The 27,940-nt window shown below is 32.7% G+C and overlaps 1 protein-coding gene across 1 annotated transcript; it reads right to left on the minus strand.

The window, feature by feature from the left end:
- Positions 1 to 441: 441 nt before the first annotated feature.
- Positions 442 to 27,885, minus strand: slc6a6a (solute carrier family 6 member 6a). The gene is made up of 14 exons (XM_048209445.1): positions 27,661 to 27,885; positions 21,985 to 22,214; positions 19,000 to 19,134; positions 15,081 to 15,315; positions 14,855 to 14,987; positions 11,995 to 12,129; positions 11,806 to 11,909; positions 11,576 to 11,700; positions 10,233 to 10,345; positions 7,357 to 7,494; positions 7,169 to 7,271; positions 3,946 to 4,046; positions 3,699 to 3,869; positions 442 to 1,596 (listed from the first exon to the last, which is right to left on the minus strand). The coding sequence occupies exons 2-14, from the start codon at positions 22,211 to 22,213 to the stop codon at positions 1,441 to 1,443; spliced, it is 1,878 nt and encodes a 625-aa protein (XP_048065402.1). The 5' UTR covers position 22,214; positions 27,661 to 27,885; the 3' UTR covers positions 442 to 1,440.
- Between the last annotated feature and the right edge of the window lie 55 nt (positions 27,886 to 27,940).

Genomic DNA, 27,940 nt, shown 5'->3' on the forward strand with positions numbered 1-27,940 from the left:
ACGATATTTTAATCACAAATGAAATGGCTGTATTTGCCTTTGGACGGTTAAACCGAATGACCTTTTGACACTTCAAAATCTCTAAAATACTTTTATATGTAGCAAAATATATTTAAAACCTTTTGGATTCAATAAAAGAGATCTAGTTGTACTACCTTACATTGATTTTGTATTATTATTAAGGCCTTTGGATAAAAAAACACATCATTGAACCATATATGTATATATATATATATATATGATGAAGAAAAGTATCCGCCCCCAGGTGTGTCCACAACATCGAATCCGGTCCCCTTTCAAAAATCTTTGGACACCCCTGATGTATACAATACCAATACCAAATGATTAAAATATGATTGAATTCTTGAAAAAAGTAGAAATTCCCTGAAGTTAGCACTTTTTATTATAGAGGGGGAAGTAGAAAAGTTTTAAGATTTAAGAAAATGTTAAATAAAATATACACAGAAACATTTTGACTTGTACAGTCTCAGACTTTCGGAGCGCGCTGTACATGAAGAGCTTGTAAAGTGCTGCCGAACGGCTCCGCGTGGTGCTGATAATCATCAGCTCTCGGATCAGCTTACAGCGAATGGCGCTTATAATAGTGCATCAAATGATACTTACATCAGTGAACACAGCTGCCTACAGTGTTAAATGAACTCGATGTGTGCGATGGCAGTGATCACTAGAGTTCAAGGAGAGACTGAAAGGACAGAGCGTTAAGGTTATGTCTTACGTGTGAGTGTGCATGACTGCGCACAGCGTCCGCCCCAAAGCGGAGGTACATTCATTTTTCTTCAAGACAAAGAACATTTAAGAACCTCATCGTACAAGAGTTACTGCCACAACCACTGACGGACGGAGCTAAATGTCACATTTAGTTCGCTGCTGTTTTACGTTTATCCTAAAAATGAACTAAAACTCGCTCTCTCTGCTGATGGATTGTGTCCTAACCAGGCGCAACAAGATAAAACTAGTAAAATGCAATAAGAATATCGGGAGCGTGATTTTGGACCAATGGGATTTCGCTGTGGGCGGGGCTACCCAGAGTGACAGCACCGAAATTGACAGCAAAATCTCTCTGATGTGATAGTAATAGTAAAGCGATGAGTGTTAAATCGTGTGTCGCTCCTGATTAGGACACGGTTTAATGTGAAACAGTGCACTACAGATTAAACAAACCGCCCCACACAGCTAAAGCTCACATCAGGTTATTACAATATCAGCATTAATGCTAATACCAGTGATTACAATCAGAATACAAATCCTACATGGCAAAAAAGATAGATATCGATATAAGATCATTTCATAAAAATGCACTAGTGCAGAGCGAGAGAGAGAGAGGAACAGAGGGGAAGGCAGAGGGACAACACAGGAAAACGGGATCTCCCATAGGAGAGGACAGGAGCAGGAGAATATGGGAATCTCTCTTAGAGAGTCTCACATAGTAGTTTCTACGATGGTGTGGGTGTGTTTGGTGAAGGTGTGGATGCCGTTGGGGTCCAGAGGGTGAAGCAGCTCGCTGTTCTTCAGGCTGTACTCCTTCGGGCGAGAGCTCGCGCCTCCTTTAACGGGCGCCGCCACCGCTTTGATCCGCTAAACACAGTGCGTTCATTGATTTGAGTACATTTTCAAGACTGTTATAAAAATTTCACATGACAGCTGATCATTGTTTTTATGTTATGGCCTAGAATTTAAACGATGGATGATATTATAATTCTACTTTAAAATGCTTTTTTTTTTTTTGTTCTAGATTTAGTGTGAACAGCATTCACATTGAATGCAAAACAAAAAAAGGAGAAGAAATAATGTTTTTATGAATTAAAATCCTCAAATAATAGTGTGTGTGTGTGTGTGTGTGTGTGAGGGGTGTCTATGTATACAATATCAAATGATTAAGATATGATAAAATATGATTTTTTTAAAAAAAAGTAGATATTACCTGATGTTTTTATACATTTATTATAAAGGGAAAGTAGAAAAGTATGAATTATTTTTTTTTCTTAAAAATGAGAATTTTTCTAAAATAAAAATAAAAATAAATAAGAATAAAAAGCCTTATGTTATTTTAATATATTCTTTAAAACTAGAACGATAATTTAATATGTAAAATTATAATAAATGTATAAGTCTGAATTTAATTTTTTCTTAAAAAGTGAAAATTTTAATAAAATAAAAATAAAAATAAATGAAAATAAAAAGCCTTAAGTTATAATATTTTATAAATACTTTTATATAGGATAATTTAGAGAAAACAGTCAATGTATACAATTTATGTACATTTATTTTCTTGAAAAAAAAAATAGATTTACAGATATTTTTATATATTTATTATAGATGGAAAGTAGAAAAGTGAGAAGTATTTTTTCTTAAAAAGTGAAAATATTAAATTAAAATAAAAAATAAATGAAAATAAAAAGCCCTTAAGTTAAAATATTTCATAAATACTTTTTATATAAATAAATTACTTTTTTATATTTTATAAATTATTTTCCATATATATATATATATATATATATATATACATTTCTACAAATATTTTTAATTTAATATGTAATATTATAATAAATGTATAAGTCTGAATTTATTTTTTTCTTAAAAAGTGAAAATTTTAAAATATTTTAAATAATTTAAAAATAAAAATAAATGAAAATAAAAAGCCTTAAGTTATAATATTTTATAAATACTTTTATATAGGATCATTTAGAGAAAACAGTCAATGTATACAATAAAATACAAAAATGAATTAAAATATGATTGGTACATTTCTTTCCTTTAGAAAAAGTAGCAATTCACAGATATTTTTATACATTTATTATAGAGGGAAAGTAGAAAAGTCTGAATTATTTTTTCTTAAAAAGTGAAGATATTAATAAAATAAAAAATAAATGAAAATAAAAAGCCTTAAGTTATAATATTTTATATATACCTTTAATATAAATAAATTACTTTTTAATATTTTATAAATTATTTTCCATAAATGATTTGTGTAATTATATTTAAGAAAAAGTTAAATAAAATTAAATGAAAATAAATAAGAATAAGAAGACTTAATTTATTTTAATATATCCTTTAAAATTAGAATGATAATTTACAGAAAACAGACAATGTATACAATAAAATACAAAAATGAATTATGAAATATGATTGGTACATTTATTTTCTTGAAAAAAAAAATAGATTTACAGATATTTTTATACATTTATTATAGATGGAAAGTAGAAAAGTGAGAATTATTTTTTCTTAAAAAGTGAAAATATTAAATTAAAATAAAAAATAAATGAAAATAAAAAGTCCTTAAGTTATAATATTTCATAAATACTTTTTATATAAATAAATAACTTTTTTATATTTTATAAATTATTTTCCATATATATATATATATATATATATATATATATATATATATATATATATATATATATATATATATATATATATATATATATATATATATATATACATACATTTCTACAAATATTTTTCTATAAAAGCATTAAATTCTTTAGAAATCATCCTAGGGGACACAAAGGTTTCTCTAAGTTCCCTTATCATCCTAAATATATTGTACTATATTGTATATATAAAAAATATGATCAATAATGCCAGTAGATGTGTATGCTGCTTTGCATTAATTAATCATTAAACATTAATAAATCAGCCTGATGTGTTTTATATACAGTATATGACCTTCTCACCTCTATCAGGGAGCCGTCTGATTGGATGATTTTGATGACGACCATCATCGGGATGCAAATCATAGAAGCCAGTGCAAGAGCCCAACCCAGTCCAACGGACCAATCAGGATACTTGTAAAGCTTGTTATAGGTGAGCGGCTTGTACTTCACCAGTGAAAAGACAAAACAACCCTGAAAGAGAAAGATGGGAATAGTCACAACCTCTTGCTGCATATTTCTCAAGCATAAACTGCGATCGCTCACTCACCACACAAAGGACGGGTGTGATCAGCATCCAGCTCCATTTCATCCAGCTGTTGGGTCTGTAGCCGATCATGTCCTCTATAGCATCGTAGAAATTATCAGCCCCTACAAATGTACACATGCAGTCGAGATCATTAGCAACAGTGCATCTCAACTTATAGAGCTTAAATGATATTGAGTTTGCCAAAAAGATCTTCCCAACAGTCGTCACTGAAAAACATGCTGATTTCATGTGGGGCCAGTCATGACTCAAAAGAGAGATCTGATATAAGCCCAGAGGACTCATGTGATTATATAAGACTAAATGAGATTATATAAGATTAATCTCAGCAAACACTGTTAGACTGTTGATTGAGCAACCATAAATGAGCTTAATGCAAAGATCATAAGACGCATGAGCTCAGTATTTATGCTGTAAACAAAAGTGACCGCAGCATCTGTTTTTAAAGAGACAGATGCCCATATAATAAGTAGAGCATATAGTGTGTGTGTGTGTATGTGATTGTTTATAGTGTGGTGTTTGACCTCTTGAGAGGTCACATTCACACTCAAGTGCCGATTAACCTCAGTGATTTTGTGATGATTTGTATGAGTATGTAATGCATAAAATATCCATTATCTCTTTTATGTATCAACTAGTGATGTCAATCGATTAAAAAAAGAACTAATTGCACACGATTAATCACGATTAAAACATTGGAGTTTTTAATATTTTTGTAATAATTTCTCATTTACTCTCCAAATTAAATTAGTAAAAAAAATACTAATTAATTGCACATTTTTTCTGTAATGAATTGCGATTAATCACAATTAATTGTGATTAATCAAGATGAAAACAAGGTCGGATTCACATTCAAGTACCTGAGTATCTGAGTATGTGATGCATAAAATGTCCATAAGCTCTTTTATGTATCAACTAGTGATGTCAATCGATTATTACTAAATAATCACACATTTTTTCTGTAATTAATTGCAATTAATCATGATTAAATCATTGGCGTTTTTAATATTTTTATATTGTAATAATTTCACATTTACTCTCCAAATTAAATTAGTTTTTAAAAAAAATCTGTAATCGATTAAATTCGATTAATTCGATTAATTCGATTAATCACGGTTAAAACAAGGTCACATTTGCACTCAAGTACCTGAGTATATGAGTATGTGATGCATAACTTGTCCATGTAAGAGCTTTATGTATCAAAAGAGCTTTATGTATCAACTAGTGCTGTCAATCGCTTAAAAAATTGACTAAATAATCACACATTTTTTCTGTAATTAACTGCGATTAATCATGATTAAAATGAGGTCAAATTCACACTTAAGTACCTTTTAACCTCAGTGATTTTGTGATGATTTGTATATCTGAGTATGTGATGCATAAAATGTCCATGATCTCTTTTATGTCTCAACTAGTGCTGTCAATCGATAAAAAAAAAAGAACTAATTGCACACGATTAATCACGATTACAACATTGGAGTTTTTAATATTTTTGTAATAATTTCTCATTTACTCTCCAAATTAAATTAGTAAAAAAAATACTAATTAATTGCATAAAATGTGTATAAGTATGTGATGCATAAAATGTCCATGAGCTCTTTTATGTATGAACTAGTGCTGTCAATCGATTAAAAAATCTACTAAATAATTGCACATTTTTGCATGCTGTCAAATGGATTAAAAAATTAACTAAATGCACATTTTTTCTGTAATTAATTGTGATTAATCACGATTTAAATCATTGGAGTTTTTAATATTTTTATATTGTAATAATTTCACATTTACTCTCCAAATTAGTATAAAAAAAAATCTGTAATCGATTAAATTTGATTAATTCGATTAATCGCGGTTAAAACAAGGTCACATTTGCACTCAAGTACCTGAGTATATGAGTATGTGATGCATAACTTGTCCATGTAAGAGCTTTATGTATCAAAAGAGCTTTATGTATCAACTAGTGCTGTCAATCGCTTAAAAAATTTACTAAATAATCACACATTTTTTCTGTAATTAACTGCGATTAATCGTGATTAAAATAAGGTCAAATTCACACTTAAGTACCTTTTAACCTCAGTGATTTTGTGATCATTTGTATATCTGAGTATGTGATGCATAAAATGTCCATGAGCTCTTTTATGTCTCAACTAGTGCTGTCAATCGATTAAAAAAATAACTAATTGCACACGATTAATCACGATTAAAACATTGGAGTTTTTAATATTTTTATATTGTAATAATTTCTCATTTACTCTCCAAATTAAATTAGTAAAAAAATACTAATTAATTGCAATTTTTTTCTGTAATGAATTGCGATTAATCACAATTAATTGTGATTAATCAAGATGAAAACAAGGTCGGATTCACATTCAAGTACCTGAGTATCTGAGTATGTGATGCATAAAATGTCCATAAGCTCTTTTATGTATCAACTAGTGATGTCAATCGATTATTACTAAATAATCACACATTTTTTCTGTAATTAATTGCAATTAATCACGATTAAATCATTGGAGTTTTTAATATTTTTATATTGTAATAATTTCACATTTACTCTCCAAATTAAATTAGTAAAAAAAAAAAATTCTGTAATCGATTAAATTCGATTAATTCGATTAATCACGGTTAAAACAAGGTCACATTTGCACTCAAGTACCTGAGTTTGTGAGTATGTGATGCATAACTTGTCCATGTACATGTAAGAGCTTTATGTATCAAAAGAGCTTTATGTATCAACTAGTGCTGTCAATCGCTTAAAAAATTAAATAATCACACATTTTTTCTGTAATTAACTGCGATTAATCGTGATTAAAATAAGGTCAAATTCACACTTAAGTACCTTTTAACCTCAGTGATTTTGATCTGAGTATGTGATGCATAAAATGTCCATGATCTCTTTTATGTATCAACTAGTGCTGTCAATCGATTTTAAAAGAAGAACTAATTGCACACGATTAATCACGATTAATCAGAAAGTAATTTTGTGATGATGTGTATATCTGAGTATGTGAGATAATTAGAAACAATAATATAATTCGAATTTAACACAACCATTTTCTATTTTAATACATTTTAAAATTTAGAATTCAATCTGTCACCAAGGGATTTTTTTTTAATCCTGTAACTGGTCACTATTTTGTTTTTGCCTTCACTAGTTCAAAATATTTCGCCATTATTTCTTTCTAGAGGCCTGTATTGTTTACTAAAACCTCATGTAGTGTGTGTTTACCGTAAACCCAGGCTACTGCAACACATTCAAAGAATGCAACCCAGAGAAGGCACACACCGCTGGCGGCATAGTAGTCAAACAACTGGAAGACGTACATGCCACCCTGAGAGAGAGAGAGACATGTGAACATTCAGCATTCAGGCGCTGGCAGAGGGGTGAAATCCATACCGTGAACACACTCCTCTTACTTTAGTGACCATGGTGAGTCCCAGCAGGTAACTGATGACGCAGATAACAGCGATGAAGATTTCTCTCCGGTATCCCTTCCTTAGGAGGGATGGGTACAGGTCCACCAGCGAGGTGATCTGACCCTCCACTTCTACAAACTGATGGGAGAAAACACACACACACACACACACGATGGAATTGAATTAGTAAGCACATTGTTTGTATACTGTTATAGTATTTATAAATATTACGTTTTAAAAAAAATATTTTTTATATATTTTTTATATTTCCAATTTTTACATTTTTGGATTTAATTTTTAAAAATAATTGTCATAATAATATTTTATTGTAATTATTTCTATTTCTATTTAGCTCTATCTATCTATCTATCTATCTATCTATCTACATATACATACATATATATATATATATATATATTTTTCTGTATCATTTATTTATATTTCAGTTTAATACTTTTAGTACTTCTTTTAGTACTTTAACGTAAACTTTGAGTCTGTTTTTCTTCTGTTTTCATTTTAATTATTTTTTAGAAAATTTTGTTATGGGCTTTTGCAATTTTTATTACTTTTTTAAAATATATATATTTAGCTTTATTTATATTTCAGTTTTAGTAAGTTTAGTATTTCAACTTTCAACTTATTTTCAACTTCAACTAAAGTTGATTTCAGTTAATTTACTTATATTTTCTGGTTTTATTTTAATTTTATTTTTAGTAATTTTGTTATGAGCTTTTGCCATTTTTATTACTTTTTAAAAATATATATATTTCTATTTAGCTTTATTCATATTTCAGTTTTGTACTTTTAGTACCTCAACTTAAACTTATTTATTTGAGTCTGTTTACTTATTTATATTTTCTGTTTTCATTTTAATTGTATTTTTAGTATTTGATTATGAGATTTTGCAATTAGTTTTATTACTTTTTTTTTTATATTTCTATTTAGCTTTATTTTTATTTCAGTTTTAGTAAGTTTAGTACTTCAGCTTAAACTTATTTATTTCATTAATTTACTTATATTTAGTTTTCTGTGTGCTTTTGCCATTTTTATTGCTTTGTTTATAAACAAAGGTTATTTGTTTAATTACTTCTATTTAGATTGAATTTATTTCTATTTAAGTTCTAGTAATTTTAACTTATTTTTTAACATTTCTCATTTTATTTAAGTTTTTTAGGTTTAAGTTTTTCATCTAATATTTATATTTTATGTAATTTCTTTTCAGTATAATTTTAATTAATTTTAATTATTTAACAATAACGACACTGGTAAGTACTTGTGACTTAAACCTCGTCCTTACCAATATGTCACTGAAAATGCTGAATACACACACATATAAATTTATGTAATATATAATATATATTCATGTAAAGCAGATGAAATGACCTGTCACTGGTTTGTTTGGTTACAACAAAACTCATTTAAAAATCGATTCAATCTGTTCCATGTTAAAAAAAAAAAGGAATCTAGATGGCTTTTGTCACTTGTTGCCTGGCGTGACAATGCAGATACAGAGGTGTGTTCATACTGAGAGACTGACAGAACAAAGCAACCATTTAAGTTTTGTTATTTGGACAATACCAATGTTTGTGAAGCATAAGTCATGTGATGCATTGGATACTGCAGTCGAATACAGACGCCTTCTAGTGACCAACAGTACAGCATTGTTAATAATGGAAATGGAAACAGTAGAGCATTGTTGGTGTTTACACAGTTTTTATTTTAATCATAGTTTTAGTATTGTGACTGTAGGAAGGCCAAACAGCTGGAGAGGAAAAATAACGTAACGTCTGAGGCTGAGATTAACTACTAACTAACTCAACCAGGCCCCGCCCCTTTATTCTGCATATGTCGTGGGCGGGAAATATGTAAATGAGGAATACTGTGACGTGTTTGTTTCCAGAAGAAAACTCAAGACTACAATGGAGGCGTTTCAGGGGAGTTCAGAAACACTGATATAGAGAAGAACTTTGTGCGTTGTAAGAGCTTTTTCATGTTCAAACAGCAACATTACACACTAAATGAAGTTGAAAATGTAAAAAAGGTCTTCTTTAAACCAAAATACCCTTCGCTAATGCACATTTTGTCAGATAAGCATTGCTTTACAGGGACAATCCTCTTGGAGTCATCTGAGTTGAAGTGTTTCGGTGAATGAACAATGGCGACAGCTTATGCATGAGGTCACCACCTCGTTTGAACTTGAACTCTGGAAAAATGTGTTTCAACACAGTCTGAGGGTTTATCATTTTTTTCATTGCCTAGTGAAGAGTGAATGACATTCATAACAATGGCAAACTTATTTACGTCCCATTGTTGCTCTTAGTGTGTGTGTGTGTGTGATGTAGGTGTAATTTCACACACACATACCCAAGAGGAAATGTGATCCTTCGCACGCTGGCTTTTCAGCAAGTCATACGAGACTGGAATAACTTCACCGTCTCGTGATATGTGAGTGTGAGGGTGTGTTTGTGGGAGGCAGCCCGAAATATGGCCGTGTAATTCCTCAACGCTGGCTCCCAGCCGCAGAGAGATGATGTTTCACATCAGGACTGAACGCTACGCTGTACAGTTATGATCTGATGGCTTAACCATCTCAATGTTTGCGCTCTTTCATTCCAACACCAAGACACTCATATTTCACACCACGCAGAGCACATTTTTATTACTCAGAGCTTGCTCTTTTATAGCTCCGGAGGCTTAATGCAGTTCCCAATTATATGCCTTGGATGTTTTTCTTAAAGAAATAGTTGACCAAAAAGTCATTCAGGTTTGGAACATGACATGAGTGGGATTTTATTTTTGGTGAACTATCCCTTTAATGTAAGAGCCAGACAAGTCAACAGGAAGTGTAGGTGTGTGTTTGTGTGTGTTGATCTAACCTGACTGTCTAGGCCCAGCAGCAGAAGCATTATGAAGAAAAGTATCGCCCAGACCGTCGGCAGTGGCATCATTGTAACGGCCTTTGGATATGCGATGAAGGCCAGACCAGGACCTGAAGTCAATTATACATTATTAAAGGAAGTATATTATTTTGCTTTTTTTTTTTATTATTTCAATTATTATTTGCGCGATATATTGTAAACTCACAATTGCGAGAAAAAAAGTCAGAATTGCAAGATTATATCAAGTAATTCTAACTTTATTTCTCAAATTTCTGATTTTATATCTCACAATTCTGACTTTATAACTCACAATTGTGACTATTTCTTGCAATTCTGACTATATTTCTCGCAATTCTGACTTTATATCTCACAATTCTGACTTTATATCTCACAATTCTGACTTTATATCGCGCAATTCTGACTTTATTTCTCGCAATTCTGACTTTATATCTCGCAATTCTGACTTTATATCTCGCAATTCTGACTTTATTTCTCGCAATTCTGACTTTATTTCACGCAATTCTGACTTTATAACTCGCAATTCTGACTTTATATCTCGCAATTCTGACTTTATTTCTTGCAATTCTGACTTTATTTCTCGCAATTCTGACTTTATATCTCGCAATTCTGACTTTATATCTCGCAATTCTGACTTTATATCTCGCAATTCTGACTTTATAACTCGCAATTCTGACTTTATATCTCGCAATTCTGACTTTATTTCTTGCAATTCTGACTTTATATCTCGCAATTCTGACTTTATATCTCGCAATTCTGACTTTATATCTCGCAATTCTGATTTTATTTCTCGCAATTCTGACTTTATATCTCGCAATTCTGACTTTATATCTCGCAATTCTGACTTTATATCTCGCAATTCTGACTTTATTTCTCGCAATTCTGACTTTATTTCTCGCAATTCTGACTTTATATCTCGCAATTCTGACTTTATTTCTCGCAATTCTGACTTTATATCTCGCAATTCTGACTTTATATCTCGCAATTCTGACTTTATATCTCACAATTCTGACTTTATATCTCGCAATTCTGACTTTATTTCTCACAATTCTGACTTTATATCACACAATTCTGACTTTATAACACAATTTTGACTTTATATCACAATTTTGACTTTATATCACACAATTCTGACTTTGTAACTCGCAATTTTGACTTTATATCACACAATTCTGACTTTGTAACTCGCAATTCTGACTATTTCTTGCAATTCTGACTTTATATCTCGTAATTCCAACTTCTTTTCTCAGAATTGTGAGATATAAGCTCATTCCAAGAATTCCTTGTGAGCAGATTTGGTGACCTTTGACCCTAAGGATCACCTGACTCGGCCACATCGGCGATGGCCACGCCCTGCTCCTGTGCCATGAACCCCAGGACAGAGAAAATGGCAAAGCCTGACACGAAACTGGTACCGCTGTTCAGGCATCCGAGCAGCATGCAGTCCCTAAACACACACACACACAATGTTTGAACAAATAGACACAGCATATAGATATAAACATATAAAACATGCATTTACAATCAGTACCACACAACAACAAGCGCTCACCTGTAACAGTTATACTTGTACTTATTGTAGCTTCCCAGTGATGTCATTGCACCAAGACAAATAGCATATGAGAAGAAGATCTGAGTGCCTGCATCAATCCACACCTAAATCAGAGAGAGAGAGAGATTGTAGTTCTCTTCAAATGTAAAATAACAATGCACAAAGATTGTTTTCTCTGTGTCTCTGTACCTCAGGGTCCTTCAGGCGGGTCAGATCAGGGTAAAGGTAGAACTTGATGCCCTCGGCGGCACCAGGCAGAGTAACACCACGAACCAGCAGCACAATCAGCATGAGGAAGGGAAACGTCGCTGTGAAATAAACCACCTACAGACAGAGCGAGAAGAGGGCAGAGCGTTCGTGGATTTCCATTATGAAAATAAAATAATTACACACCTACGTAAAGCAATCCATATTCACAGATGAAACCCACAGAGAGCTGCAAATTCTGAAACAAAGGCTTGTGAAAGTGCACGTTTGTTGGACCTTTTTCATGAAACGAGCAGATTTCTGTGTAATTCACTTAAAATCATTCTTTCATTAAACACTGCAGTGAACTGAATGGTTTTACAAAAGATGATTTCCACAGAAATCAGTTCTGCTCGTGTTTAATGAATGAGCCTCAGTGTGTGTCCGTGATTATCATCCTACACAGTTCCTAGACTGAAGGAAACATAAATCTAGTGATATTTTCATGTGCACCACCAAAATGTCTCTCTTTTTATTTAGATGACTGTGTAAAGCCTTGATTATTTTGGGATGTCTTATAACAGCTGTGGCTTTTCACTTGATTTACTTGTGTTTTCAATTAGAAAACGTTGAATCTTTTAAAGACCCCATAAAATCAAAAAAAATTTTGTGGTTTTTAGTTTATGTCTATTATAATATTGCAATATGTAAATTTGACCGGATGACTTGAACAGCTCTATTTGGAAAGAATGAATCATTCTAGAATCAGTGGGGTGATTTTGTAGGGTAATGCATCTGCATAGAAAATAAACAAATTACAAGCATAGATAAATACAATAGAACAAAGATACAAATGAAATAATGAAAAAATGTTTTATGTTTAAGTCTAACAGTATTTAGGTACAGAAATATACATATATATATATATAATTTTATAATATATATTATATATATTATAATATGGCTCTTAATATTATATATAATCTATATATATAATTTAATTATAATATATATATATATATATATATATATTTTTTTTTTTTTTTTTTTTTTTATTTATATATATATATTTTATTATTATTATTTATATATATATATATATATATATATATATAATTAAATGTAAAATAACACTGCATAGTCTTCATGGTATCAAATAAATATAATTAATCTTTGTTATAGCTACAAAAATGATTTTCTCTTTGTCTTTTGTTGTGTGATTATCACATATAACGACACAGACGGCAGCAGGAATATTAGGCTGCTGTCACTTTAAGACCGAATGCACTGATCCAATATAATGATACGCATCCGATTTCTTTTTCAGTTGTTTACGTTCACTTAAGTGACTGTGTTTACGAGGATACTTGCCGAGACTGGCATTTTAACACAATTTTGCATCAAAAAGATAAAGAGAACTGAATTTGCTGCTCTGAATTGAGTTCTCTTTCACATCATTTTGCGCTTTAATGCTTTAAAGTCGCTTGAATGTTTTAAAGTGTCAGTACGTGCAAATGATATACCGTAATGTTCCTAATATAAGACGACCCTGATTATAAGATGACTTTTTCAAGATGTACATTTTAGAAAAAGGCTTTTTGAAGACCAAATCTTGTATTTTATACAAGCTGAGTGCTCTGCATTTTCGTTGGTCGCCTTGAGTTGAAGAATGTTCAACTTTGAGTAAAATGCTGCGCTCATCACTGTCACTTTTAGCCAGCCGTCCAATCGGGTGACCATATTATTGTTCTTAGCTATTTCTGTTATCAAATACATGGTAACATCCAAAGGAACCAAGGCTTTACACCATGGTTATAGGAACTACCTGATAATTTGGGTAATATTATAATGTCAATGTCAATGTCAATTTTATTTATATAGCACCATTTCCACAACACATGGTTGACCAATGTGCTTTACATAAAACACACACCACATTTGCACAATAGAGATAAAAAAAAAAAAAAATGTGAATAAATTATTTCAAATGGGTAATATTATAAATAAATATAATATGTATATACACATAATATTATAAAACCAGCTTGACTCATGAATATTAATTAAGTCTGATTTATTGAAAGGAAGAGGTTTTTGCACACACATTGCCTGCAACAACCAACTGGCTTCTGCTTGGTCATTTTACGTGGTCAGCTACAAACTTTGACATTTATAAAAAAGTAATAGTAATGGTGCTTTATTAACCCTAGTGTGTCCTTAAGGAGATTTTTATCTTTTTCAGTATTGTTTTTTAGATCATTTTGCCTGTGTTAATGCCAACAGCATACAGTTTGGCACAAGTGTGTATTATTATTAATATTTTTACACTATTTTACACTGGGAACACAAAATAGTTCCTCTCAGAACCTTAAGGACAAAAATGTTCCCATTGAAACCTATTAAAACCGTCATTTTTAATCCCAGGGTCATTGAATTATAAAATAATGCAATTTTTGTTAACAGGCTTTCATTATGTTGGCAAGGCTTCAAAATTAAAATTTTTACTATTTTTTTTTTTTTTTTTTACCAGATGATGCCATTTTCTCAGGTTTGGCAAAAGCAAAAACTCGAATTATTCCTGTTTTCTGCTTCTGCATATTATATAAAAATCATATTCATAAACTTCAACCTATATAACTTTTTTGTTTCACTTTTTTAAAACCTTTAATCTGCCAAGGGTCATCTTTAAAATGAGACCAAACTTAAGTTTGTACTCTCAAGCTTCACATTTTTATGACAGTTTTTTGGCATGGACATTTTTGTCCTCCAAGGACCTCTGAGTAACTTTTTTTAATTGATGCACAAGGGTTCAAATAAGTCAGTAGGAGACATTTTGATGGACTTTTCTCGTCCTCTCCCTCACCTTGCCGGTGGATTTGACTCCTTTCCAGATGCAGAAGAAGCAGATGATCCAGACAGCCAGCAGGCACAACGCCAGCTCCCACTTCAGACCGCCGACCTCGTCGATCCCTGAAGAGATGCTGAGGACGTTCCGCCTACAGACCATATCAGAGTGATGAGAACGGGCGTAGAGCGTCCGTCCCGTACACACAGCCTCAGGACGACGCACCTACGTGCACGATACTCACTCCCAGAATTCGGTGACCGGCGAGGTGAAGTTGCCTGCGTTAGCGGAGATCCAGAGGGTTTTGTTCTTGCGGACGGTGTCCTCTACGCAGTTCTCCGTGTTCCAGCTGTGCCGGCAGCGGGCCCAGGGCAGCTCGTGCTGGAAACACTGCAGCAGGTAGTACAGACCCCACGCCAGGATCACGATGTAGTAGATGTTCAGCAGAGACACGATCACGACTGAGGCGTAGCCGATTCCTGTTCGCGGATACACAATACAAGTCAACATGAAAGCAACATTCATCCAATTTACCTTCTTAGTACACATTCATGGTCTTATTGATCTCAGTTCGTCAGTGATTCATTCAATATTATACAAACAAAACAAAGAAATTGTTAAATGATAGGGTTGCACCAACTGCTAATTAATAAATTAAATTAAAATAAATAAATAAAATGTGATTTAAATCAAAAATAAGTAAATAAATAAAATTATTAAAATAAATAAATAATTTATGCATTTGATTAAAATATATTAATTAAAAAACAAAAACAAATTATTTATATTTATTTGAATCATTTTCAGCAGACACTTGTTCTCTAAGCAATCTGTAGTGATTATCTAAATAAATAAATAATATATTATAATATACACATAAATAATAAATTAATAGATTGCATTAAAATAAATAAATAAAATGGTATTTAAATCAAAATAAATCAAAATGATTAAATTGAATTAAATAATAAATTAATGCATTTTTTTAAATGTATTAATTTAAAAATTATTAAATATTTTTATTTAAATAATTTTTTACTCAAATGCATTGAATTATTATTTATTTATTTGAATCATTTTCAGCAGACACTTGTTCTCTAAGCAATCAGTAGTGCTTATCCAAATAAATAAAATTGTATTTAAATAAATAAATAATAAATTAATACATTACATTAAAATAAAAAATAAAATTTTATTTAAATTAAAATAAATAAATAAAAATGATTCAAATATATAAATAATAAATTAATGTATTTGATAAAAAATAGATTAATAGATTAAAAAATGATTTGAATATTTTTTATTTAAACAGTTTTTTAATCAAATGTATTAATTTATTATTTATTAATTTGAATCATTTATTTATTTATGTTTCATTTAAATAACATTTATTTATTTTAATGTTGTGTATTAATTTATTATTTATGTAAATACAATTGTTTTTATATATTTAGTTAGATAAGCACAACATATTGCTTAGAGAACAAGTGTCTGCTGAAAATGATTAAAATAAATAAATAATAAATTAATGCATTTGATTAAAAAATAATCAAATATATTTTTAATCAAATGCATTAATTAATTATTTGTTTATTTTAGTCATTTTTATTTATTATTTATTTATTTTAATGTAATCTTTTAATTTATCATTTATTTATTTAAATACAAATACAAGCATCTACTTGCACGGCATGTAACTTGTCAGTCTTTGTGTTACAGACATGAATGATATCTCAAATCATGACGAAAGGTGCCACATCGAAGCAGAGTTTTCTCTCCGAGGCCCTGCCGTGTTTTAATGAGTCAAACACAGCTGAAACGACTCTATTCTCAGAGCAATGAAGCTTCACCTGTTGGCTCTGACACATCTGAACTGTATTTTTCTAGGGTTGAGGGCAGTCAAAGGGCTGAATGCCAGTTTTATGCTATAATTAATACAAAGTGCCACTCGCCCGCTCTGCGGTGCCAGGAGCTCACTGCGACAGCTGACAACAGAATGCCAAACGTGCGTTTGAGTATGCAAGGGCAGGACTTCATTTGTAGATGCGTTTGCGTGCTCAAGAGCGATCGGTCAGCTGCCGCCCAGACTAAGAACATAATCATTGGGTGAAAGGGGACAATGGGCTCAGGGTGTCAGGAAATATGGCTCGTATGTGCTAAATAAAACCCAGCCACGTGAGCGACGTGCCAGTGCATGTGCGTATATAGAAGTCAGGTACCAAAGTAATAGAAATATCCTCTAAGACGGGGTTATCAAACTGAGAGAGTGCTAGGCGGTCCGTGGAAAAGTTGTAAAAGAAAATAATAGGATTATTATTCTATAAAATGAAAAATAAAAATAGGATTAATCTAGCTAAATAAAATTGTATTTAAATAAATAAATAATAAATACATTACATTAAAATAAATAAATAAAATGTTATTGAAATCAAAATGAATAAATAAATTTGATTAAAGTAATTATTAAAATAAATAAATAATAAATTAATGTATTTGCTTAAAAATATTAAGTTAAAAAAATATTTAAATATTTTTATTTAAATATTTTTAATCAAACGCATAAATGTATTGTTTATTTTACATTACATTAAAATAAATTAATAAAATGTTATTTAGATCCAAAAAATTAATTAAATAAATAAATTTGATTAAAATAAATAAACAAAAATGATTACAATAAATAATAATTAATGCATTTGAAATGCATTTAAACATTCATTTTAAAAAAGTTAAAAAATATTTAATTTTTTTTAAAAATTTTAATCAAATGCATTACTTTATTATTTATTTATTTTAATCATTTTTGTTTATTTATTTTAATCAAATGTTTTTTATAACTATATAAATAAAAACATTTGATTTAAATAAGATTATTTTATTTCGATTTACATTTGATTAAAATATATTCATTTAAATAAAATTTAAATATTTTTATCTACATGTTTTAATCAAATGCATTAATTTATTAATTTATTTTACATTACATTAAAATTAATAAAACGTTCTTTTAATCCAAATAAATAAATAAATACATGTGATTAAAATAAACAAAGAGTGTATATTAAAATAAATAAATAAATAAATAAATAACAAATTAGATTAAAATATATTAATTTAAAAAAAAATTGAAATAATTTTTTAATCAAATGCATTAATTTATTATTTATTTATTTTAATCATTTTCATTTATTTATTTTAATCAAATGTTTTTTTATGTAACTACATAAATAAGAACATTTGATTTAAATAAATAAGAAATGTAAAAATAAATAAATAAAAATAAGATTAAACTAAGTAACTAACTAAATAAACAGATTAAAATGTATTAAAATCAAAAATATTAAAATTAACTTGATTGAAATAAATAATAAACTAATGCATTACACAGTACAGTACTAGAGTAAGTAGAAAAAATGTAATGATGTAATAGAAACTAAATATTTTACACATTTATAATATTAATTTTCCACATTATTAATTAGATCTTAATACATGAAAATCACATCTAAAAATTAAAAAAAGCCCTGCTCTAAAAAACACCATCCACCTTGTTCTTTCTAATCAAATCATTCCTAACACAACCACTCCATTTTGGCTCCTGAGCAGAATATCTCTGAGCGGCACCGGAGGAGATCCCATCAGTCACCTCTCACGGCTGTTGCCATGGAGATCAGAATACATGTCCAAATGTGGAGCGGGGTGTTAGTCAGAGCACTCTAAAGCAGAGAGCGGCGGAAAGCAAACAAATGATGGGGAATTAAACGCACATGTAGCGTGTGTGTATGAGTGACCCGCATCCTGCTCACACACAGAACAAAAACATGCAGAATCGAACACGACGACGCATCTGAAAAGAACACTGCGTCTTCTAGGGTTGCTTAGCAACCGCAGCAGATGCTGAAAACAGGTCAGAGTGAAGATCGGTTTAACGAGCCACCTCAGCAGCCAATCAGACTCGATGCGCATCACAGTAACGGCCGTGTTGATTGGTCGAGGCTGCCGTGAGGGACCGCGGGTAACCGGTAGGGGGTAAGGGAGAATCATAAAATATATGATTGATGCAGATTAAAATGTGCTTGAGCCTTATGAGTCACTAAATATCAGACCTGTCTCGCCCTCCCTCACTCTCTCTATCTCTCTCTTGATCCATCCATTTGTCTCACCAGTAAAAATGGGGCAGAGTTTCCCCCAGCAGGTGATTCCTCCCTCAGAGGTGAACTGGCCGAGCGCCACCTCCAGAAAGAAGACGGGTAACCCTCCGCCAAACAGAAATATGAAGTAGGGGATGAGAAATGCACCTGGAAAAAACAACAACAGATTAGACAGGTGGCACAATGCAGAAACTCAGCAAAGAAAAACGCATTAAAGGAGGCTAAATTACCAAAAAAATGAACAAAACATGAAGAATTTTTTACAATAATGCACTTACAATGGATGTCTATAAGGATCCACAATTAAAATACACAGTATAGTACATCAACACATCAATAACCAGAAGTTCATCCACCTTAAAAAATAGTCCTACCACTAAAATTACAATTTCAGAATTCATATGAGCTTCACATTTCGGCATTGTAAACCTCATAGACTTACATTACTGAAAACTAGGGCTGTCAATAGATTAACATTTTTTTATAGATTAAGATTAAAATCACGATTAATCACACACTTATTGTGAAATTAAGCATACACCATTCATCTCGTTTAACACGTCCATTTGGCCATCATTACCTATATCCAGCAAAGTAAACCACCAGATTGATAAGTGATTCTCACAAAACTGTATTTTCCAGCTTTTTTCAAGGTAAATTTAGGTGTCTTTCCAAAAAAGGACACTTGCAGAGTCCAAAAGGACACCAAATAACCAAATGATATAAGGAGTCTGCATTATTCATACATTTATGTACACCAAAGCACTCATGATTCAGAATTGACAGTGTACAGTACAACAACAAAGAGCTTGTTTACATTTTAGACAAGTCAAGTTGGGATACTGAACAGGACTACATGGAGATGCCAGAAAAAAAAAAACCCTAAACCAACTGCCTTGACCTGACTGCATATACTACAGTAAAAGGATCCATTCAGAATTACTAAACACTGCAACATACACAGGACAAATCCAAACATTATCCTGAATTTGTGTGTGAAAACAATGTGAATGTACTGAAATGTGTCTATGCATAAAAACAATGCGTGTGTCGAGAGCGCTCATACATGATTTGCTTGCGCATCAATATAACAAACTCATGCATTTGTCTTTCATTTGATTGCAATCCTCATCCATTAAAACTTTACTAGCGAGACGCTGGTTTGCTTTATCCAGCCGAGAAACATAGTTTGCGTATCATCTGGCCATACAGCGGTGTTTCACACAGAGCGATGCGGGAGGGCTCACGCTCATCAGAAATAATCACAGAATATGACAGAGAGTTTGTGTTTTAAAGTGAAACAGACACTGGAATGAATAATTCACTGAAAACACAGTCTCTCTGCCATCTCTGAAATAATCAGCCTGGACTTCTAAGCTCATCTAACTGTGTCGTAAATTACGTTATGACGCAATTTCTTACGTTATGACGCAATTTTATACATATATATATATATAAAATCCATACCTAGCTGTGCATTAAAGCGATTTTAATGCGCAACGTGGAGGCAAAGAACCGCCTGACACAAAGCTGAGTGCATTCAAATTGTTTAATGCACAGCTAGCTATGGGTTATCTTGCTTATACCATGGTCATTTGTTTGAATTAAATAGCCTATCGAGAGAGAGAGAGATGTGTGTGTGAATGTCTGTGTAGCATCTCTACTAGCAATGAAGCTGTGAGTTTAATTACTTCAAAAACTAAGATGTTACAACCTCCTTGCTGAGTAATTTAATATGGCGATTCAGTGGCAAAGATAATTTATTATTAAAAGTTGTGGGGCGGCATTGACAATAAGTTTCTGTGTGTGAGTGACAGTGACGTATGTGTGTGGGCGCTTCAATGAAAACATTAATATAGAACGGTGATTAAACTGATCAGAACTGTGCATTAAATGGTTTTATTGCACACCTTCCAACCAATCAGAATGGAGTATCCAAGTAGACCATGGTATAATCTTAAATATTAACTTAAACTTAAAAAAAACTTGTTTTTGCCTTGGTAAATAAATAAAAAAAAAGAAAGAAAAAAGAACTAAAATTACTTCAACTAACAATGAAATAAAAATTAAAGCTAGATAGAAATATTAAAAAACTAAAACTAATAAAATGACAAAAGCACTAACACTGAAGGTATAAAAATAAAAGTTAAAGGTGCAGTGTGTAATAATTCTGTCCGCTAGAGGTCGCTAGAGGCCTATTCAAAACAAAGGCGTAGCTTGATGACGCCAAGTTTGAGAGCGGAATCTTGGGACATGTGGTCTTTACTTCACAGCCGGTGCAAAAGAATAGGGATTGGACTCGTGAAGAAATCATGTTCATGGATGCGATTATTAACGTTACTGTAGTATGAAGCAGAGCAGGAGCGAGTGTTGTGGAGCTGAACGAGGAGCTGGAGCGATTGATCAACACACGCCTCACGAGCAGCGGGACTTTTATTATGACACAGTCGCCGGCGCCGCTTCCGCTTTTCCGGTCATGAGTATGAGGTAACGCAGCTCTGTTTATCATATTAGATACATTTGAGTGTGTTGAAAATGATGTTATAACGTTACTCTGTGCGTTCGCTCGCCGGCTGCTGTGAGACACTGTTACACACTGCAGTAAGATAGATCGATTTTACAATATCATATTAAATGCTGGATGGCTTGTGTTGATAAATGGCATGCAATTAATTTTAAAACGTATTGCATGATGGAGAAAAAAAGACTAAACGTGTTGAGCTATAGAACAATAATTAGTTTTTAATACATATATTCATTAGTACAGCACAGAATACAATGCATTTATATGTGAAATACTTTGTAAACCACACAGAAGGTCAGACTAAAACACTGTTCTGCCATTTTAGAATAGGATTGTTTTGTAAACAAAATATTCTGCAATCAGCTCAAAGTTATTAATGTCACAAGCTCATGTTTGCATGCGACATTAGCAGCTATTTACAGTACACAAAGACTGTAAAAGTGTTGTCATATTACACACTGAAACACACTCACCTCCGCCATTCTTGTAGCAGAGGTACGGGAAACGCCAAACGTTGCCTAAACCGACAAAACCTCCGGCCACAGAGAGCACGAAATCCAGCTTGCTGGCCCATTTCTCCCGCTGCGGTGCTTTACCCTCCGCCTCGTCTTCCGGACGCGTGCCGGGACTCTTACCAGGAGACGGCTTCAATGTGTCCTTATGGAAATCTTTGAGACACTGCAACTTCTCCTTCTGTGCCATACTGAGAACAAGAAAGATGGAGGGGAAAGTGTTGAGAATGATATACATTACCTAAAAGTTTGATAGATATTATGCAAGGATGCATTAAATTGATCAAAAGTCACAGTAAAGACATTTATAATTTTACAAAAAAATTATAAAAAAATATTTGAACTGTCAAAGAATCCTAAAAAAATGATCATAGTTTCCACAAAAATATGAAGCAGCACATCTGTTTTCAATAAGAAATGTTTCTTGAGCAGCAAATCAGCATATTAGAATGATTTCTGAAGGATCATGTGACACTGAAGACTGGAGTAATGATGCTGAAAATTCAAGAAATTCAAGAATAAAGAAATGCAGCCTCAAAACCATTTAAAAAATCGTATAAACTGAAAACAAACTTTTGGCAGTAGTGTATCATAAATGTGTGTTTTTACATGCGTGATTGAGCTGGAAAACCTTTATGAAGACCCCTATAAGTAACAAGTAAATAAGCAGGAAGTTTGAGCTATAAAATGACATCCTCTGAGACTGTGCAAAGCATGAACTGTTATATAAGACAGATCTAGAAGCTAGAGCTAAAAAAATCCAGCAAATCTCAATGCCGATTGCTCAAAGCTTATGCAAAAATATTCCTAGAAATCATTTGAATAACACAGTAGCCTCAAAATGGAAGATTACAACTAAGATTACATTTCATGTATTACATTTCAGCTTCATACACTGTAAAAAAACAATTGTTGGTTTAACTTAAAAAAGTAAGTTACCTGGATGCCTTAAACTTTTTAGTTGATTGAAATGAAAAATGTGAGTTAATACAATGAAGGCGATTGGTTTAATCAACAGAAACTCAAAATATTATGTTACCTGAACCACATTAATTAATTATCTAAGTTGATTTGACAAAATAAAAAATGTGTAAAATTTTTGACATGCAGAAAACGTTTTAAATGCTTGCCGTTTTCACACAACCAGCTAAGCAGTGTTTCATGGCCTGTTTTTAATCAAAGTAAGACTTGAGCTCTGAAATTAGAGTCAGGCTGGCAGGAAGCTGATACAGTCTGATATCCTGTTTGAAACTCACACTAACAGCTCAAACACTGACGCTGATAAACTAGCTCACTTTATTACACGCGTCCTAGTTGGCCAGTGACCTTTTCTCTGTATGATTGCAGGTTTGATACCATTTGCATCAATATTTTTATTAGTAGGAGGTCAGCACATGACTTATTAACATCCTGCTTTTTTTCCTTCCAGCACTCTTGAAAATAAAGGTTATTTATAGTGGAAAAAGTTCTTTAGATTTTAAAAATGTTCTTCATATTAAGAAAAAATGGCTCTTTTAAAGGGGTCCTTGATTATGATTTCACTTTTTTAACTTTAGTTAGTGTGTAATGTTGCTGTTTGAGCATAAACAACATCTGCAAAGTTACGACGCTCAAAGTTCAATGCAAAGGGAGATATTTTCTTTTGCAGAAATTGCTTTTTAAAGACTATAACAAATGGCTGGATGGGACTACAACGAGCCTCTTCCCGGGTTAATGACATCACTAACCCCAAAATTTACATAATCCCCGCCCCTGAGAACATGCAACAAAGGGGCTGAGGCCATGTTGGGCTGCTTTAGAGAAGAGGAAGAGTTGTTGTAGTAGAGTGTTGTTGACAAGCCGTCATTTTACGCCGGACTGTTTCACAAACGAGGGTCAATTCAACACTGGATTTGCACAAAAGATTAACGTGACGGCACATGCTAGTGGATGAGTTGAATCAACATAAATGTATCCACTAACCATTCAGAAACGTCCAGTTTCATTCTAAAAGTTGTAACTTCTTCCTGAGTCTCTCCATCAGTGTCGACTCCGGTTTGAACAATGTAAGGCTGAACACCGTTACTGACAATCCTCATTTTGGCTGCGTGAGATTCTCCAGCTTTGTTGTTGTTGAGCTGTTAAAGCTCTGCCCTCTTATGGAAAGGGGGCCGGGAGCAGCAGCTCATTTGCATTTAAAGGGACACACACAAAAACGGCGTGTTTTTGCTCACACCCAAATAGAGGCAAATTTGACAAGCTATAATAAATGATTTGTGGGGTATTTTGAGCTGAAACTTCACAGACACATTCTGGGGACACCAGAGACTCGCTCTTCTACCTTTTCCCATACAAATCAGATCAAAAAGGCATTTATTTTCAAAGGGCCTAACGAGTATTTATCCGGTAGGGTTAGGGGTAGGTGTGGGGAGAGCTTTATTGTCCCAATAAGGTGGCATCAGTTTAATAATTTTAATACATATAATCATTTACACTCTATGTTTGTTATTGCATTCTGTTAATATACAACAACAACACTGAGGTGCAAATAGTATCTGCCACTATATATAAGTATAAATAGCGGCATATTTCATGCACTTATTGCAAAGAACTGTTACTTTTATATAGTGTAAATACAATATATCACTATTTTCACTTAGTGTAAATAGCATCTGTTGCAAAGAAAATATGCTATTTTTATTTAGTGCAAATAGCCGCTGCCTTTCTTTTTTGGTCTGGAACAAAAGAACCAAACTACAAGTGTGAACACAGTTACTGAGCTGAATAATAACACTATTGTCTTGCTGCAGCTGCATCATTAATTTCCTGTTAATCGTGTGAAGCTGCTTTGAAACTATTTCTATTGCATGTAAAGCGCTATAAAAAATAAAGGTGACTTGACAGGTTTGTGTGGGTCAAATTCTCAACAGAGCGAACAGAATGACTCACACTAGTCAAATGTTGCTGTGGCCATGAGCAAAGAAATATCGCAAGTTCACAGCTCCGCTATCTCAGCCAGCCTCGGCCTCTTTTAACCTTGTCCCCAATAATGACCTTCTAAACATGCCCAGACCTCTCATTAGCCTTGATATAGATAAACACCGATAGCTCTCTATCAAAACAAGCTATTCAAGTGCATGTTTAATCAAGCAGTGACGTAAGCAGAGAAGAATAAGTATCAGAAGGCCACAACAACAGACAGCTGACTTAACCTTGTCTGGAAATTCAGCTGTTTGAAACCCCTGAATGTTATAAATTACACTCTAATACTAACTTTCAAATATGCAACATAATATTAGATGTATTAAAATACACAAAAAATGTGGAATTGGGGATTAAATTAAGCTTTAATGCAGGGTTAGTTAACCCAAAAATAAAAAATTCTGTCATTAATTACTCACCCTCATGTCGTTCCACACCTGTAAGACCTTCGTTCACCTTCAGAACACAAATTAAGATATTTTTTATAAAATCCAATGGCTCAGTGAGGCCTGCATCGACAGCAAGATAATTAACACTTTCAATGCCCAGAAAGGCATTAAAAACATATTTAAAACAGTTCATGTGACTACAGTGATCTTTAATATTATAAAGCGACGAGAATACTTTTTGTGCGCCAAAAAACAAAAAAAACACTTTATTCAACAATATCTAGTGATTCACTGCTGCATGAAGCTTCGAAGCTTTACGAATCTTCTGTTTCGAATCAGTGGTTCGGAGCACATATCAAACTGCTAAAGTCATGTGATTTCAGTAAACGAGGCTTCGTTATGTCGTAAGTGTTTCAAAATTTCAATGGTTCACCACTGGAGGGCGTGACTTTGGCAGTTTGACACACGCTCTGTACCACTGATTCGAAACAAAAGATTCGTAAAGCTTCGAAGCTTCATGAAGAAGTGTTTTGAAATCGCCCATCACTAGATATTGTTGAGTAAAGACGTTATTTTGTTTTTTTGCCGCACAAAAAGTATTCTCGTCGCTTCATAAAATTAAGGTTGAACCACTGTAGTCACATGAACTGTTTTAAATGTTTTTAGTAGCTTTCTGGACATTGAAAGCGTTAATTGTCTTGCTGGCTATGGAGGCCTCACTGAGCCATCGGATTTCATCAAAAATATCTTAATTTGTGTTCCGAAAAGAAGAACGAAAATCTTGTGTGTGGGTGTGGAACGACATGAGAGTGAGTAATTAATGACAGAATTTTCATTTTTGGGTGATCTAAGTTACCCTTTAATGCTGTGATGTCCATTTATACTTGAAAGCCACCAAAAATATGGGATGTCATAAACAGAAACAACAACATTTACTCTAATGCAATCATTAATAATGGAAGGTCAGACACTATGATGTTAGTTCATTGTTGTCTAGTCATTCCAACAGTGATTTATCTTTTAAAGTAAGAGTAGAAAACTTTGCCAACTTTGTACAACATGGGACCAAAAAGATACTCTGTCTTTACAAAGTTCATTTCTTTAACTTGCACCTCGCTTCAGCTACTGCTGTACTCAAAAAGAAGCAGTTGTAGAACATGGTGCATTTATATTAGCATTTGACATTGGCACTTTTATAGCATATTGTAATACCTTTTGATGTGCATGAGTGTATGGCACTGCCACAGTAGGTATTGATGGTGGCACGAATATATCGAGTATTGGAGAAAGCACAGTTCTTCTGATGTCATGCATTATAAAACTAAATCTGTCTGGTTTCGAAATAATAGCACGTGCCGTAATTCTCCGGCGCGCGCTCCTAATGAAATTACATTTTTTTAAGCGTGTTTAATTTGAAAACCCTGTTACGGATACGGAATAAATTATAATTCCCTAAACAAGTTTTGATTGCAAGTTTGCATGGCAAACACAAACATTGCACGAGCTACAGCGAACGATGAACATGCATTTGCGAAGCAATTATATCTCTAATGCATATCCATCAACGAGGGTTTTTGCATTTACCACATCAGGCCAATGGGCAAGATAAGAAGTTAAAATCGTGACTGTGTCCCAATAACCTACATTGTGTGTTACATGAACCCACAGGACAGGTTTGAGACTAATGTTTACATGCACGAGCAGTGCATGTGAAATTCACATTAACCTACATCTTATTGCCCGGTTAAAGCACGCGCTGTGGTGTGATGCTCTGTGATGGTCCTGAGGGTGCTGTCACAAGGTTTTGCTAAAATGACTGGTGCACAGTTAACCAGTACTCTTTAATTACGGTGCATCTAAAATAAATTGATTGCATTTAATATTTAATGACATTGAGCTTGCAAAAGCCTGTGAGAGCACTTAGATGTTCTTTCTGCCTAAGACAATGCTTTCAATACAATGCCGGAAACCTGAAATATAGGGATAATGTATGTGTAACAAAAATCCTATTTATTTTCTAATTAGAACTGTTGAATTGCAAAAGTCTTTTTTACATTTAAAGCAGAGAATAAAATTAAATCTGCACATAAAAATGTGCTTCTCAAAGATGCAAATCAAACTGAATTTTTAAATATATATTTTAATAAAAAAAAATATATAAAAAAATAAAAAACAGAGCATGCCTTAGACAAAAATAAACGAGTTCTTGAAACGTAAATGAAAATGTACACATAAAGATGCGCTTCGTCAGCCTCCACTGCCCTGATGGGTCCAAGGTGTCACTCACCTGACAATGCAATGTATTGCTCAAGTCCGTCTCTTGTTCTTTTGTCTTCTTGTGGTGAGGCTACAAAGCAAGGGAAATAATCTTTACGCCCTCTCCCCCCGACTTCTGTCTTATATGGGAGCGCATGTAATAACGGAGAGAGTGGAAAAACACCAGGCTCTCGTGCAACAGGAGTGTTTCTTAAAGAGACAAGCACACGCTCGCTTCACATCGCTCGGCGTCGCGAGCGTCGCGCCATTGGGCGGCAATTATGTTGCTTGGTAATAAGAGTTTACATGAC

Source organism: Megalobrama amblycephala, linkage group LG12, assembly GCF_018812025.1.
Source record: "Megalobrama amblycephala isolate DHTTF-2021 linkage group LG12, ASM1881202v1, whole genome shotgun sequence".
Taxonomy (NCBI): Eukaryota; Metazoa; Chordata; class Actinopteri; order Cypriniformes; family Xenocyprididae; genus Megalobrama; species Megalobrama amblycephala.